Source organism: Embiotoca jacksoni, unplaced genomic scaffold (genome assembly GCF_022577435.1).
Source record: "Embiotoca jacksoni isolate LCO1_2020_lvr unplaced genomic scaffold, fEmbJac1.0.p SCAF_4, whole genome shotgun sequence".
Taxonomy (NCBI): domain Eukaryota; kingdom Metazoa; phylum Chordata; class Actinopteri; family Embiotocidae; genus Embiotoca; species Embiotoca jacksoni.
In genome coordinates, this window is record NW_027185392.1 from 6,118,364 (window position 1) to 6,134,720 (window position 16,357).

At 44.4% G+C, this 16,357-nt stretch overlaps 1 protein-coding gene across 1 annotated transcript; it reads right to left on the minus strand.

The window, feature by feature from the left end:
* Window positions 1-1,571: 1,571 nt before the first annotated feature.
* LOC138208680 (uncharacterized) lies at window positions 1,572-12,723 on the minus strand. Its single transcript, XM_069166748.1, has 10 exons — window positions 12,541-12,723; window positions 12,152-12,357; window positions 11,501-11,565; window positions 10,854-11,002; window positions 10,658-10,729; window positions 10,108-10,424; window positions 7,579-7,643; window positions 6,736-6,807; window positions 1,844-1,996; window positions 1,572-1,686 (listed from the first exon to the last, which is right to left on the minus strand). The coding sequence occupies exons 1-10, from the start codon at window positions 12,692-12,694 to the stop codon at window positions 1,572-1,574; spliced, it is 1,368 nt and encodes a 455-aa protein (XP_069022849.1). The 5' UTR covers window positions 12,695-12,723.
* Between the last annotated feature and the right edge of the window lie 3,634 nt (window positions 12,724-16,357).

Below are 16,357 nucleotides of genomic sequence, written 5' to 3' on the forward strand. Positions count from 1 at the left end.
TGGTTGGAGCCGCAGTAGAGGCACCAGTTGCAGTGGGAGCCATGGTTGGAGCCGCAGTAGAGGCAGCAGTTGCAGTGGGAGCCATGGTTGGAGCCGCAGTAGAGGCAGCAGTTGCAGTGGGAGCCATGGTTGGAGCCGCAGTAGAGGCAGCTGAGCTGACAGGCATTGTCGGAACAGATATAGGTGCAGCTGTTGATGTTGTAACTCCTGCAAAAACAAAAATCTGATTGTTTTTGTATTTGCTTTAGCTTTCGGTGCAGTAATAAATCCAGCTTTACATACTGTATTCCATAATAGTAACCAACACGTATGAAATAGCACTTACTGGTTGCAACAACGCTTGATACATTCAGAGGTAGGGAGAAGCTGGAATTGCTGGGTGCATTCACCAGAGCATTTTCCACATCACTAGATCCTGGCACTGAAGTGGCATTGTTAAATAGCAGCTCAGCATCTACCACAACTGATCCTTGACTGTGAGAGAAATTATTGTAATAAGAATTATTAGAGTTATTTGTGTTAAGTCAGTGTAAAATAAGTGTACTGCCGATATTTTATAGCAAAACTGTTTTTAAGCAAATTGTGGGACAACTGCAAAGAGTGTAGTTTGTGGGTTCTGCTGTGTAAAAAACTAGATTGCCAATCCAGCTAAGTGGGCAGCTGCCATGGAGCCCCGGATTCTGACCTTTGTCCATGCAGTTGCTGGGAAATATACATCATTTAAACATAATAATAACTGAGCTGGTGATGCTCAATCATCTTGACTTTTATTGAAGCTCAAGAATCTCTTTAAATGGCCCCCTATCAAAATCTTCAGTTTATTCTACTCTCAGTTGCCCTCAAGACCCATTTTATTTATTCACTATTTTTTGTTTTTAATCGACGCTCACTGGCTAACTGAAAACCTGTATTACAAACTGTTGAATCAGAGTTACTTAGTTTGAGCTAGGTGTTCCTAATAAACTGGAAACTGAATGTATATTCTGACTAAATTTGATGTAACACAATGCCATGCATACGACTTAATTATTTTTCTTATCTTGTAATTTTACAATACCTGAAAGAGTTGACCATAGATCGCACGAAAATAATTCCAAATATGTTCCTATAGACTTCATTGAGCTGGAAAAGGAAAATGACAGGCAGTTCAAATAATATCTAAACTGAATGATGAAAAATGTGCCAGAAATGTTATAAGCACAGTATGACAATTTAGTTATCCATTTTCCTGAATTATTTCAAAGTTGCATAATGTATGCCCACTTTCTACATGCTTATTAGCACAGGTTTGCTAAAATATGGATGTACTGTATGACCTTTTTCCAATTAATGCTTACTCATTAATACATTACTCACTAGTGTTGCAGTGTGTTACAGGGGGGAATTCCCATTGTTGACCAGTACAAAATCCTTTGCATATGTTTAGTAACTGGTATTATTATTTCATTTAGAGTGGAATTAAGGAAAACAAAAATGTTGAGGTACTTACTGATGTTACCACTTCGTTTGCTAAAGTCTGAAACTCTTGAGAGGATTTGTTTTCAAGTTCTGGTATAAAGTTTTGCTGCAATCTAAATCCCAGCATTATCCTTGATTCTGCTGATGGGGCAGCTGTTGTAGCCGGAGCACCAGTGGTGATAACTGGTTGTACTGATGTTCCATTTGCTGGTGGAGAGGTTACATTTCCTAGAAGCATATGAAATATTAATTAAGTTTACAATTACAAGGTGCCGGTCAGTTAGGACGGTTTTGGTACTGATGTCATGTCATGAAACACAAAGTTTTATTTAGTAAGTAAAATCAACCAGTGGTGATGTATTGACTGTGGGAGACTTTGAATTACCTGGTGGTGACATTGTGGTAAGTGGGGGCGCTGAGGTTGCATTGAGAAGTGGTGAAGTTATGTTGACTAGTGATGAGGTCATGTTGTCTGGTGGTGGTGAGGTCATGTTGACTGGTGGAGAGGTTACGTTGACTGGTGGTGAGGTCATGTTGTCTGGTGGTGGTGAGGTCATGTTGACTGGTGAAGGTGAGGTCATGTTGACTGGTGGTGGTGAGGTCATGTTGACTGATGGAGAGGTTACGTTGACTGGTGGGGAGGTCATGTTGACTGGCGTTGGTGAGGTCATGTTGACTGGTGGAGGTGAGGTCATGTTGACTGGTGGTGGTGAGGTCATGTTGACTGGTGGAGAGGTTACGTTGACTGGTGGTGAGGTCATGTTGACTGGCGGAGGTGAGGTCATGTTGACTGGTGGTGGTGAGGTCATGTTGACTGGTGGAGAGGTTACGTTGACTGGTGGTGAGGTCATGTTGACTGGCGTTGGTGAGGTCATGCTGACTGGCGGAGGTGAGGTCATGTTGACTGGTGGTGGTGAGGTCATGTTGACTGGTGGAGAGGTTGCGTTGACTGGTGGTGAGGTCATGTTGACTGGCGTTGGTGAGGTCATGTTGACTGGCGGAGGTGAGGTCATGTTGACTGGTGGTGGTGAGGTCATGTTGACTGGTGGAGAGGTTATGTTGACTGGTGGTGAGGTCATGTTGACTGGCGGAGGTGAGGTCATGTTGACTGGTGGTGGTGAGGTCATGTTGACTGGTGGAGAGGTTACGTTGACTGGTGGTGAGGTCATGTTGACTGGCGTTGGTGAGGTCATGTTGACTGGCGGAGGTGAGGTCATGTTGACTGTCGTTGGTGAGGTCATGTTGACTGGCAGAGGTGAGGTCATGTTGACTGGTGGTGGTGAGGTTATGTTGACTGGTGGAGAGGTTACGTTGACTGGTGGTGAGGTCATGTTGACTGGCGTTGGTGAGGTCATGTTGACTGGCGGAGGTGAGGTCATGTTGACTGGTGGTGGTGAGGTCATGTTGACTGGTGGAGAGGTTACATTGACTGGTGGTGAGGTTATGTTGACTGGCGTTGGTGAGGTCGTGTTGACTGGCGGAGGTGAGGTCATGTTGACTGGTGGAGAGGTTACGTTGACTGGTGGTGAGGTCATGTTGACTGGTGGAGAGGTTATGTTGAGTGGTGGTGAGGTCATGTTGACTGGCGTTGGTGAGGTCATGTTGACAGGCGGAGGTGAGGTCATGTTGACTGGTGGTGGTGAGGTCATGTTGACTGGTGGAGAGGTTATGTTGACTGGTGGTGGTGAGGTCATGTTGACTGGCGTTGGTGAGGTCATGTTGACTGGTGGTGGTGAGGTCATGTTGACTGGTGGAGAGGTTGCGTTGACTGGTGGTGAGGTCATGTTGACTGGCGTTGGTGAGGTCATGTTGACTGGCGGAGGTGAGGTCATGTTGACTGGTGGTGGTGAGGTCATGTTGACTGGTGGAGAGGTTACGTTGACTGGTGGTGAGGTCATGTTGACTGGCGTTGGTGAGGTCATGTTGACTGGCGGAGGTAAGGTCATGTTGACTGTCGTTGGTGAGGTCATGTTGACTGGCAGAGGTGAGGTCATGTTGACTGGTGGTGGTGAGGTCATGTTGACTGGTGGTGGTGAGGTTATGTTGACTGGTGGAGAGGTTACGTTGACTGGTGGTGAGGTCATGTTGACTGGCGTTGGTGAGGTCATGTTGACTGGCGGAGGTGAGGTCATGTTGACTGTCGTTGGTGAGGTCATGTTGACTGGCAGAGGTGAGGTCATGTTGACTGGTGGTGGTGAGGTCATGTTGACTGGTGGTGGTGAGGTCATGTTGACTGGTGGAGAGGTTACGTTGACTGGTGGTGAGGTCATGTTGACTGGCGTTGGTGAGGTCATGTTGACTGGTGGAGGTGAGGTCATGTTGACTGGTGGTGGTGAGGTCATGTTGACTGGTGGAGAGGTTACGTTGACTGATGGTGAGGTTATGTTGACTGGTGGAGAGGTTACGTTGACTGGTGGTGAGGTCATGTTGACTGGCGTTGGTGAGGTCATGTTGACTGGCGGAGGTGAGGTCATGTTGACTGGTGGAGAGGTTACGTTGACTGGTGGTGAGGTCATGTTGACTGGTGGAGAGGTTATGTTGACTGGTGGTGAGGTCATGTTGACTGGCGTTGGTGAGGTCATGTTGACTGGCGGAGGTGAGGTCATGTTGACTGGTGGTGGTGAGGTCATGTTGACTGGTGGAGAGGTTACGTTGACTGGTGGTGAGGTCATGTTGACTGGCGTTGGTGAGGTTATGTTGACTGGCGTTGGTGAGGTCGTGTTGACTGGCGGAGGTGAGGTCATGTTGACTGGTGGAGAGGTTACGTTGACTGGTGGTGAGGTCATGTTGACTGGTGGAGAGGTTATGTTGAGTGGTGGTGAGGTCATGTTGACTGGCGTTGGTGAGGTCATGTTGACCGGCGGAGGTGAGGTCATGTTGACTGGTGGTGGTGAGGTCATGTTGACTGGCGGAGGTGAGGTCATGTTGACTGTCGTTGGTGAGGTCATGTTGACTGGCAGAGGTGAGGTCATGTTGACTGGTGGTGGTGAGGTCATGTTGACTGGTGGTGGTGAGGTTATGTTGACTGGTGGTGAGGTCATGTTGACTGGCGTTGGTGAGGTCATGTTGACTGGCGGAGGTGAGGTCATGTTGACTGTCGTTGGTGAGGTCATGTTGACTGGCAGAGGTGAGGTCATGTTGACTGGTGGTGGTGAGGTCATGTTGACTGGTGGTGGTGAGGTCATGTTGACTGGTGGAGAGGTTACGTTGACTGGTGGTGAGGTCATGTTGACTGGCGTTGGTGAGGTCATGTTGACTGGCGGAGGTGAGGTCATGTTGACTGGTGGTGGTGAGGTCATGTTGACTGGTGGAGAGGTTACGTTGACTGATGGTGAGGTTATGTTGACTGGTGGAGAGGTTACGTTGACTGGTGGTGAGGTCATGTTGACTGGCGTTGGTGAGGTCATGTTGACTGGCGGAGGTGAGGTCATGTTGACTGGTGGAGAGGTTACGTTGACTGGTGGTGAGGTCATGTTGACTGGTGGAGAGGTTATGTTGACTGGTGGTGAGGTCATGTTGACTGGCGTTGGTGAGGTCATGTTGACTGGCGGAGGTGAGGTCATGTTGACTGGTGGTGGTGAGGTCATGTTGACTGGTGGAGAGGTTACGTTGACTGGTGGTGAGGTCATGTTGACTGGCGTTGGTGAGGTTATGTTGACTGGCGTTGGTGAGGTCGTGTTGACTGGCGGAGGTGAGGTCATGTTGACTGGTGGAGAGGTTACGTTGACTGGTGGTGAGGTCATGTTGACTGGTGGAGAGGTTATGTTGAGTGGTGGTGAGGTCATGTTGACTGGCGTTGGTGAGGTCATGTTGACCGGCGGAGGTGAGGTCATGTTGACTGGTGGTGGTGAGGTCATGTTGACTGGTGGAGAGGTTATGTTGACTGGTGGTGGTGAGGTCATGTTGACTGGCGTTGGTGAGGTCATGTTGACTGGTGGTGGTGAGGTCATGTTGACTGGTGGAGAGGTTGCGTTGACTGGTGGTGAGGTCATGTTGACTGGCGTTGGTGAGGTCATGTTGACTGGCGGAGGTGAGGTTATGTTGACTGGTGGTGGTGAGGTAATGTTGACTGGTGGAGAGGTTACGTTGACTGGTGGTGAGGTCATGTTGACTGGCGTTGGTGAGGTCATGTTGACTGGCGGAGGTGAGGTCATGTTGACTGTCGTTGGTGAGGTCATGTTGACTGGCAGAGGTGAGGTCATGTTGACTGGTGGTGGTGAGGTCATGTTGACTGGTGGTGGTGAGGTTATGTTGACTGGTGGAGAGGTTACGTTGACTGGTGGTGAGGTCATGTTGACTGGCGTTGGTGAGGTCATGTTGACTGGCGGAGGTGAGGTCATGTTGACTGTCGTTGGTGAGGTCATGTTGACTGGCAGAGGTGAGGTCATGTTGACTGGTGGTGGTGAGGTCATGTTGACTGGTGGTGGTGAGGTTATGTTGACTGGTGGAGAGGTTACGTTGACTGGTGGTGAGGTCATGTTGACTGGCGTTGGTGAGGTCATGTTGACTGGCGGAGGTGAGGTCATGTTGACTGGTGGTGGTGAGGTCATGTTGACTGGTGGAGAGGTTACGTTGACTGATGGTGAGGTCATGTTGACTGGTGGAGAGGTTACGTTGACTGGTGGTGAGGTCATGTTGACTGGCGTTGGTGAGGTCAAGTTGACTGGCGGAGGTGAGGTCATGTTGACTGGTGGAGAGGTTACGTTGACTGGTGGTGAGGTCATGTTGACTGGTGGAGAGGTTATGTTGACTGGTGGTGAGGTCATGTTGACTGGCGTTGGTGAGGTCATGTTGACTGGCGGAGGTGAGGTCATGTTGACTGGTGGTGGTGAGGTCATGTTGACTGGTGGAGAGGTTACATTAACTGGTGGTGAGGTCATGTTGACTGGCGTTTGTGTGGTCATGTTGACTGGCGGAGGTGAGGTCATGTTGACTGGTGGTGGTGAGGTCATGTTGACTGGTGATGAGGTTGCATTGAGAGGTGGTGAGGTTATGTTGATTGCTGGTGATGAGGTTGCATTGAGTGGTGGTGAAGTTTGGTTAACTGGTGGTGGAATATTTTGATTAAGTTAATAAGATACAACATTTTCCTCACAACTTATCAATGTCTACAACCACAGATCCCTTTAAGGCAGAATAATTCATACTGTACAGGTGTTAGTAAACTTGTCTTACAATCCTGTTATTCCATTATCTCTAAGTGGTGATTTGATCCTTATTTGATCTGTTAATCTAAACAGAGTTATAATTTCATGAACTGTTGTATCATAATAATACCTGATGTGGCAGTTGAAAGCACCACTGTTGAAGGTACAGCTGTGGTTGGCGCTTGGGTTGGTGCCAACACAACTGAAAACAACAATTGTCAAATAAGTGATTGTGTTGTCCTTCAATTATATTCTTGAAATTATACATTCATTATGTGCTTGCAAAAAATGTTTCTCAAAATGTAGCACTCAATAAATAGCTTTACCTGCTGTAATGATCGATGATGTGTTAACATTGAGGGTAACATTTCCACTGGCAACAGCAGTTGTTAAAGCTTCCGCCACAGAACTGGCATTTGGTAGTGTTGTCACATTATTAAATATCAGCTCAGCATCTACCACAACGGATCCTTGACTGCAACAGAAGTATTAAATAAGATACTTTATTTTATTTGACTGTTATGGCCATTGTTGTTTACCTAAGGCTCCACGACATTGAGGAAACAATTGGTTTACATCTGTTCATAATTGCCGTGGCTCATATCAGTTTGGTTCCTATTACAGTTTTGTACCATTTTGGTCATGGTTTTCAGATCAGTTCATTACACTTTTGGTAATGTTAACCTGTGTAACCTTGTCCTTAGTTATGTATCTGGGTCCAGTCTATTTCTGCTGTCAGTGTGACAGTACCAAACAATAGAGACATGCCCGAACAGTGACCAGAGAGCCCACTCGGTTGGCGAACCATTCTACCCCTAGTTCATAAATATTGGAACACCCAAAATACCAATGATAAACCATATAATTACCAAAAAACAAAGGAATTATTCCTCTCAATCGATATAACTGGCCAAAGAAAAAATGGTACATTAGCAAACAAGTATATACAGGTTATTAACATGTAATAGTATACCTGAATCCATTGATGACAGTGCGATTGAAGAGAGATCCGTATGTTTGTGTATAGACTGCGTTGAGCTGTGAATGAATATTATGGAAAAACATAAATATATAGATCATGTATAACATTTCAAAATATTCAATGAATATAACCTTTTCCTCATATTTCCTCAACTCGCCCATATACTTTCAGTTTTACTCTGTTTTTCGCTGACAGCATTTGTGCCTGTGTGGAGTTTGCACCAACCAGTTAGCCACAATAGGAGACCCAAGGTTTCTCTTGAGAAAAGTGTTAGGTGGTGTTTGAAAATTCTCTAAATATTTTAGTATGTGTATGTTTCATCCATCTTAAATGATATGTTTTTATATTTTAAGTGAAATCATTTTTTTAACTGCGCATTAACAGTGTATATTATTATTAAAAAATTTCCCCTCAGGGATTAATAAAGTATATACCTACCTACCTACCATTATATTACCTGCCACAGTATCTTAACAACTTGTTCCTACAACAGGTATCAAAGTTTAATCTATTTTCAGAGTTTGAGGTTCTATTGTCTAAATGTTTCATTTATTATTTAGAATGTGACTTTGAAAAGATGCAAAAAAAAAAAAAATCGATATATTTCATTGATTCATTTTTAAAAAGAAATTGTAAACTCACCTGTGTTGAAACTTTTTCTTCTAGTTGTCGGAACTGTGGTGATGATATGTTTGTGAGCTCTGGTGTAAAATTTTGTTCCAACCTAAATTCCAACTTAATTTGTGACTCTGGTGGTGGGGCAGGTGTTTTGGTTGTAGTTGGAACAGCAATGCTAGTGATTCTTGGTGGTGCTGATGTCACATTTACAGGTGGAGTGCTTGCATTACCTGTAAATTAATTCAATATTTACCGCCAACAAATATGATTTTATAGCAAAACAAGCTGCATTAAAAGATAAATGTATTTCTATTTTATCTAGAAAATAGTATTTCATTGACTGGTCGTAAAGCTGTTGTGATAACAAGAAAAATCAAAGCCTGGAAAGGCCATACTGGCTGAAGTTGCCTTACCCGGCAATGTCACAGAAGTAACTGGTGTTGGTGAGGTCATGTTGGCTGGTGGAGAGGTTACGTTGACTGGTGGTGAGGTCATGTTGACTGGCGAAGGTGAGGTCATGTTGACTGGCGGAGGTGAGGTCATGTTGACTGGTGGTGGTGAGGTCATGTTGACTGGTGGAGAGGTTACGTTGTCTGGTGGTGAGGTCATGTTGACAGGTGGAGAGGTTACGTTGACTGGTGGTGAGGTCATGTTGACTGGCGTTGGTGAGGTCATGTTGACTGGTGGAGGTGAGGTCATGTTGACTGTCGTTGGTGAGGTCATGTTGACTGGCGGAGGTGAGGTCATGTTGACTGGCGTTGGTGAGGTCATGTTGACTGGCGGAGGTGAGGTCATGTTGACTGGCGTTGGTGAGGTCATGTTGACTGGCGTTGGTGAGGTCATGTTGACTGGCGTTGGTGAGGTCATGTTGACTGGTGGAGAGGTTACATTGACTGGTGGTGAGGTCATGTTGACTGGCGTTGGTGAGGTCATGTTGACTGGCGAAGGTGAGGTCATGTTGACTGGTGGTGGTGAGGTCATGTTGACTGGTGGAGAGGTTACGTTGACTGGTGGTGAGGTCATGTTGACTGGCGTTGGTGAGGTCATGTTGATTGGTGGTGGTGAGGTCATGTTGACTGGTGGTGGTGAGGTTATGTTGACTGGTGGAGAGGTTACGTTGACTGGTGGTGAGGTCATGTTGACTGGCGTTGGTGAGGTCATGTTGATTGGCGGAGGTGAGGTCATGTTGACTGGTGGTGCTGAGGTCATGTTGACTGGCGTTGGTGAGGTCATGTTGACTGGCGGAGGTGAGGTCATGTTGACTGGTGGTGGTGAGGTCATGTTGACTGGTGGAGAGGTTATGTTGACTGGTGGTGAGGTGATGTTGACTGGCGTTGGTGAGGTCATGTTGACTGGCGAAGGTGAGGTCATGTTGACTGGTGGAGAGGTTACGTTGACTGGTGGTGAGGTCATGTTGACTGGCGTTGGTGAGGTCATGTTGATTGGCGGAGGTGAGGTCATGTTGACTGGTGGTGCTGAGGTCATGTTGACTGGCGTTGGTGAGGTCATGTTGACTGGCGGAGGTGAGGTCATGTTGACTGGTGGTGGTGAGGTCATGTTGACTGGTGGAGAGGTTATGTTGACTGGTGGTGAGGTCATGTTGACTGGCGTTGGTGAGGTCATGTTGACTGGCGGAGGTGAGGTCATGTTGACTGGTGGTGGTGAGGTCATGTTGACTGGTGGAGAGGTTACGTTGACTGGTGGTGAGGTGATGTTGACTGGCGTTGGTGAGGTCATGTTGACTGGCGAAGGTGAGGTCATGTTGACTGGTGGAGAGGTTACGTTGACTGGTGGTGAGGTCATGTTGACTGGCGTTGGTGAGGTCATGTTGACTGGCGAAGGTGAGGTCATGTTGACTGGTGGTGGTGAGGTCATGTTGACTGGTGGAGAGGTTACGTTGACTGGTGGTGAGGTCATGTTGACTGGCGTTGGTGAGGTCATGTTGACTGGCGGAGGTGAGGTCATGTTGACTGGTGGTGGTGAGGTCATGTTGAGTGGTAGTGGTGAGGTCATGTTGACTGGTGGAGAGGTTACATTAACTGGTGGTGAGGTCATGTTGACTGGCGTTTGTGTGGTCATGTTGACTGGCGGAGGTGAGGTCATGTTGACTGGTGGTGGTGAGGTCATGTTGACTGGTGATGAGGTTGCATTGAGAGGTGGTGAGGTTATGTTGATTGCTGGTGATGAGGTTGCATTGAGTGGTGGTGAAGTTTGGTTAACTGGTGGTGGAATATTTTGATTAAGTTAATAAGATACAACATTTTCCTCACAACTTATCAATGTCTACAACCACAGATCCCTTTAAGGCAGAATAATTCATACTGTACAGGTGTTAGTAAACTTGTCTTACAATCCTGTTATTCCATTATCTCTAAGTGGTGATTTGATCCTTATTTGATCTGTTAATCTAAACAGAGTTATAATTTCATGAACTGTTGTATCATAATAATACCTGATGTGGCAGTTGAAAGCACCACTGTTGAAGGTACAGCTGTGGTTGGCGCTTGGGTTGGTGCCAACACAACTGAAAACAACAATTGTCAAATAAGTGATTGTGTTGTCCTTCAATTATATTCTTGAAATTATACATTCATTATGTGCTTGCAAAAAATGTTTCTCAAAATGTAGCACTCAATAAATAGCTTTACCTGCTGTAATGATCGATGATGTGTTAACATTGAGGGTAACATTTCCACTGGCAACAGCAGTTGTTAAAGCTTCCGCCACAGAACTGGCATTTGGTAGTGTTGTCACATTATTAAATATCAGCTCAGCATCTACCACAACGGATCCTTGACTGCAACAGAAGTATTAAATAAGATACTTTATTTTATTTGACTGTTATGGCCATTGTTGTTTACCTAAGGCTCCACGACATTGAGGAAACAATTGGTTTACATCTGTTCATAATTGCCGTGGCTCATATCAGTTTGGTTCCTATTACAGTTTTGTACCATTTTGGTCATGGTTTTCAGATCAGTTCATTACACTTTTGGTAATGTTAACCTGTGTAACCTTGTCCTTAGTTATGTATCTGGGTCCAGTCTATTTCTGCTGTCAGTGTGACAGTACCAAACAATAGAGACATGCCCGAACAGTGACCAGAGAGCCCACTCGGTTGGCGAACCATTCTACCCCTAGTTCATAAATATTGGAACACCCAAAATACCAATGATAAACCATATAATTACCAAAAAACAAAGGAATTATTCCTCTCAATCGATATAACTGGCCAAAGAAAAAATGGTACATTAGCAAACAAGTATATACAGGTTATTAACATGTAATAGTATACCTGAATCCATTGATGACAGTGCGATTGAAGAGAGATCCGTATGTTTGTGTATAGACTGCGTTGAGCTGTGAATGAATATTATGGAAAAACATAAATATATAGATCATGTATAACATTTCAAAATATTCAATGAATATAACCTTTTCCTCATATTTCCTCAACTCGCCCATATACTTTCAGTTTTACTCTGTTTTTCGCTGACAGCATTTGTGCCTGTGTGGAGTTTGCACCAACCAGTTAGCCACAATAGGAGACCCAAGGTTTCTCTTGAGAAAAGTGTTAGGTGGTGTTTGAAAATTCTCTAAATATTTTAGTATGTGTATGTTTCATCCATCTTAAATGATATGTTTTTATATTTTAAGTGAAATCATTTTTTTAACTGCGCATTAACAGTGTATATTATTATTAAAAAATTTCCCCTCAGGGATTAATAAAGTATATACCTACCTACCTACCATTATATTACCTGCCACAGTATCTTAACAACTTGTTCCTACAACAGGTATCAAAGTTTAATCTATTTTCAGAGTTTGAGGTTCTATTGTCTAAATGTTTCATTTATTATTTAGAATGTGACTTTGAAAAGATGCAAAAAAAAAAAAAATCGATATATTTCATTGATTCATTTTTAAAAAGAAATTGTAAACTCACCTGTGTTGAAACTTTTTCTTCTAGTTGTCGGAACTGTGGTGATGATATGTTTGTGAGCTCTGGTGTAAAATTTTGTTCCAACCTAAATTCCAACTTAATTTGTGACTCTGGTGGTGGGGCAGGTGTTTTGGTTGTAGTTGGAACAGCAATGCTAGTGATTCTTGGTGGTGCTGATGTCACATTTACAGGTGGAGTGCTTGCATTACCTGTAAATTAATTCAATATTTACCGCCAACAAATATGATTTTATAGCAAAACAAGCTGCATTAAAAGATAAATGTATTTCTATTTTATCTAGAAAATAGTATTTCATTGACTGGTCGTAAAGCTGTTGTGATAACAAGAAAAATCAAAGCCTGGAAAGGCCATACTGGCTGAAGTTGCCTTACCCGGCAATGTCACAGAAGTAACTGGTGTTGGTGAGGTCATGTTGGCTGGTGGAGAGGTTACGTTGACTGGTGGTGAGGTCATGTTGACTGGCGAAGGTGAGGTCATGTTGACTGGCGGAGGTGAGGTCATGTTGACTGGTGGTGGTGAGGTCATGTTGACTGGTGGAGAGGTTACGTTGTCTGGTGGTGAGGTCATGTTGACAGGTGGAGAGGTTACGTTGACTGGTGGTGAGGTCATGTTGACTGGCGTTGGTGAGGTCATGTTGACTGGTGGAGGTGAGGTCATGTTGACTGTCGTTGGTGAGGTCATGTTGACTGGCGGAGGTGAGGTCATGTTGACTGGCGTTGGTGAGGTCATGTTGACTGGCGGAGGTGAGGTCATGTTGACTGGCGTTGGTGAGGTCATGTTGACTGGCGTTGGTGAGGTCATGTTGACTGGCGTTGGTGAGGTCATGTTGACTGGTGGAGAGGTTACATTGACTGGTGGTGAGGTCATGTTGACTGGCGTTGGTGAGGTCATGTTGACTGGCGAAGGTGAGGTCATGTTGACTGGTGGTGGTGAGGTCATGTTGACTGGTGGAGAGGTTACGTTGACTGGTGGTGAGGTCATGTTGACTGGCGTTGGTGAGGTCATGTTGATTGGTGGTGGTGAGGTCATGTTGACTGGTGGTGGTGAGGTTATGTTGACTGGTGGAGAGGTTACGTTGACTGGTGGTGAGGTCATGTTGACTGGCGTTGGTGAGGTCATGTTGATTGGCGGAGGTGAGGTCATGTTGACTGGTGGTGCTGAGGTCATGTTGACTGGCGTTGGTGAGGTCATGTTGACTGGCGGAGGTGAGGTCATGTTGACTGGTGGTGGTGAGGTCATGTTGACTGGTGGAGAGGTTATGTTGACTGGTGGTGAGGTGATGTTGACTGGCGTTGGTGAGGTCATGTTGACTGGCGAAGGTGAGGTCATGTTGACTGGTGGAGAGGTTACGTTGACTGGTGGTGAGGTCATGTTGACTGGCGTTGGTGAGGTCATGTTGATTGGCGGAGGTGAGGTCATGTTGACTGGTGGTGCTGAGGTCATGTTGACTGGCGTTGGTGAGGTCATGTTGACTGGCGGAGGTGAGGTCATGTTGACTGGTGGTGGTGAGGTCATGTTGACTGGTGGAGAGGTTATGTTGACTGGTGGTGAGGTCATGTTGACTGGCGTTGGTGAGGTCATGTTGACTGGCGGAGGTGAGGTCATGTTGACTGGTGGTGGTGAGGTCATGTTGACTGGTGGAGAGGTTACGTTGACTGGTGGTGAGGTGATGTTGACTGGCGTTGGTGAGGTCATGTTGACTGGCGAAGGTGAGGTCATGTTGACTGGTGGAGAGGTTACGTTGACTGGTGGTGAGGTCATGTTGACTGGCGTTGGTGAGGTCATGTTGACTGGCGAAGGTGAGGTCATGTTGACTGGTGGTGGTGAGGTCATGTTGACTGGTGGAGAGGTTACGTTGACTGGTGGTGAGGTCATGTTGACTGGCGTTGGTGAGGTCATGTTGACTGGCGGAGGTGAGGTCATGTTGACTGGTGGTGGTGAGGTCATGTTGAGTGGTAGTGGTGAGGTCATGTTGACTGGTGGAGAGGTTACATTAACTGGTGGTGAGGTCATGTTGACTGGCGTTTGTGTGGTCATGTTGACTGGCGGAGGTGAGGTCATGTTGACTGGTGGTGGTGAGGTCATGTTGACTGGTGATGAGGTTGCATTGAGAGGTGGTGAGGTTATGTTGATTGCTGGTGATGAGGTTGCATTGAGTGGTGGTGAAGTTTGGTTAACTGGTGGTGGAATATTTTGATTAAGTTAATAAGATACAACATTTTCCTCACAACTTATCAATGTCTACAACCACAGATCCCTTTAAGGCAGAATAATTCATACTGTACAGGTGTTAGTAAACTTGTCTTACAATCCTGTTATTCCATTATCTCTAAGTGGTGATTTGATCCTTATTTGATCTGTTAATCTAAACAGAGTTATAATTTCATGAACTGTTGTATCATAATAATACCTGATGTGGCAGTTGAAAGCACCACTGTTGAAGGTACAGCTGTGGTTGGCGCTTGGGTTGGTGCCAACACAACTGAAAACAACAATTGTCAAATAAGTGATTGTGTTGTCCTTCAATTATATTCTTGAAATTATACATTCATTATGTGCTTGCAAAAAATGTTTCTCAAAATGTAGCACTCAATAAATAGCTTTACCTGCTGTAATGATCGATGATGTGTTAACATTGAGGGTAACATTTCCACTGGCAACAGCAGTTGTTAAAGCTTCCGCCACAGAACTGGCATTTGGTAGTGTTGTCACATTATTAAATATCAGCTCAGCATCTACCACAACGGATCCTTGACTGCAACAGAAGTATTAAATAAGATACTTTATTTTATTTGACTGTTATGGCCATTGTTGTTTACCTAAGGCTCCACGACATTGAGGAAACAATTGGTTTACATCTGTTCATAATTGCCGTGGCTCATATCAGTTTGGTTCCTATTACAGTTTTGTACCATTTTGGTCATGGTTTTCAGATCAGTTCATTACACTTTTGGTAATGTTAACCTGTGTAACCTTGTCCTTAGTTATGTATCTGGGTCCAGTCTATTTCTGCTGTCAGTGTGACAGTACCAAACAATAGAGACATGCCCGAACAGTGACCAGAGAGCCCACTCGGTTGGCGAACCATTCTACCCCTAGTTCATAAATATTGGAACACCCAAAATACCAATGATAAACCATATAATTACCAAAAAACAAAGGAATTATTCCTCTCAATCGATATAACTGGCCAAAGAAAAAATGGTACATTAGCAAACAAGTATATACAGGTTATTAACATGTAATAGTATACCTGAATCCATTGATGACAGTGCGATTGAAGAGAGATCCGTATGTTTGTGTATAGACTGCGTTGAGCTGTGAATGAATATTATGGAAAAACATAAATATATAGATCATGTATAACATTTCAAAATATTCAATGAATATAACCTTTTCCTCATATTTCCTCAACTCGCCCATATACTTTCAGTTTTACTCTGTTTTTCGCTGACAGCATTTGTGCCTGTGTGGAGTTTGCACCAACCAGTTAGCCACAATAGGAGACCCAAGGTTTCTCTTGAGAAAAGTGTTAGGTGGTGTTTGAAAATTCTCTAAATATTTTAGTATGTGTATGTTTCATCCATCTTAAATGATATGTTTTTATATTTTAAGTGAAATCATTTTTTTAACTGCGCATTAACAGTGTATATTATTATTAAAAAATTTCCCCTCAGGGATTAATAAAGTATATACCTACCTACCCACCATTATATTACCTGCCACAGTATCTTAACAACTTGTTCCTACAACAGGTATCAAAGTTTAATCTATTTTCAGAGTTTGAGGTTCTATTGTCTAAATGTTTCATTTATTATTTAGAATGTGATTTTGAAAAGATGCACAAAAAAAAAAAATCGATATATTTCATTGATTCATTTTTAAAAAGAAATTGTAAACTCACCTGTGTTGAAATTTTTTCTTCTAGTTGTCGGAACTGTGGTGATGATATGTTTGTGAGCTCTGGTGTAAAATTTTGTTCCAACCTAAATTCCAACTTAATTTGTGACGCTGGTGGTGGGGCAGGTGTTTTGGTTGTAGTTGGAACAGTAATGGTAGTGATTCTTGGTGGTGCTGATGTTACATTTACAGGTGGAGTGCTTGCATTACCTGTAAATTAATTCAATATTTACCGCCAACAAATATGATTTTATAGCAAAACAAGCTGCATTAAAAGATAAATGTATT

What these genes read in the sequence shown, in the direction of transcription:
- LOC138208680 (XM_069166748.1), bottom strand. Translation starts at nt 12,694, where the DNA reads ATGACCTCACCACCACCAGTCAACATGACCTCACCTCCGCCAGTCAAC. An exon ending in ACTGTCATCAATGGATTCAG is followed by an intron (nt 6,808 to 7,578) that starts GTATACTATTAC and finishes TGTTGTTTTCAG; the next exon opens with TTGTGTTGGCACCAACCCAA. An exon ending in GCTTTCAACTGCCACATCAG is followed by an intron (nt 1,997 to 6,735) that starts GTATTATTATGA and finishes CACCACCACCAG; the next exon opens with ACAACATGACCTCACCACCA.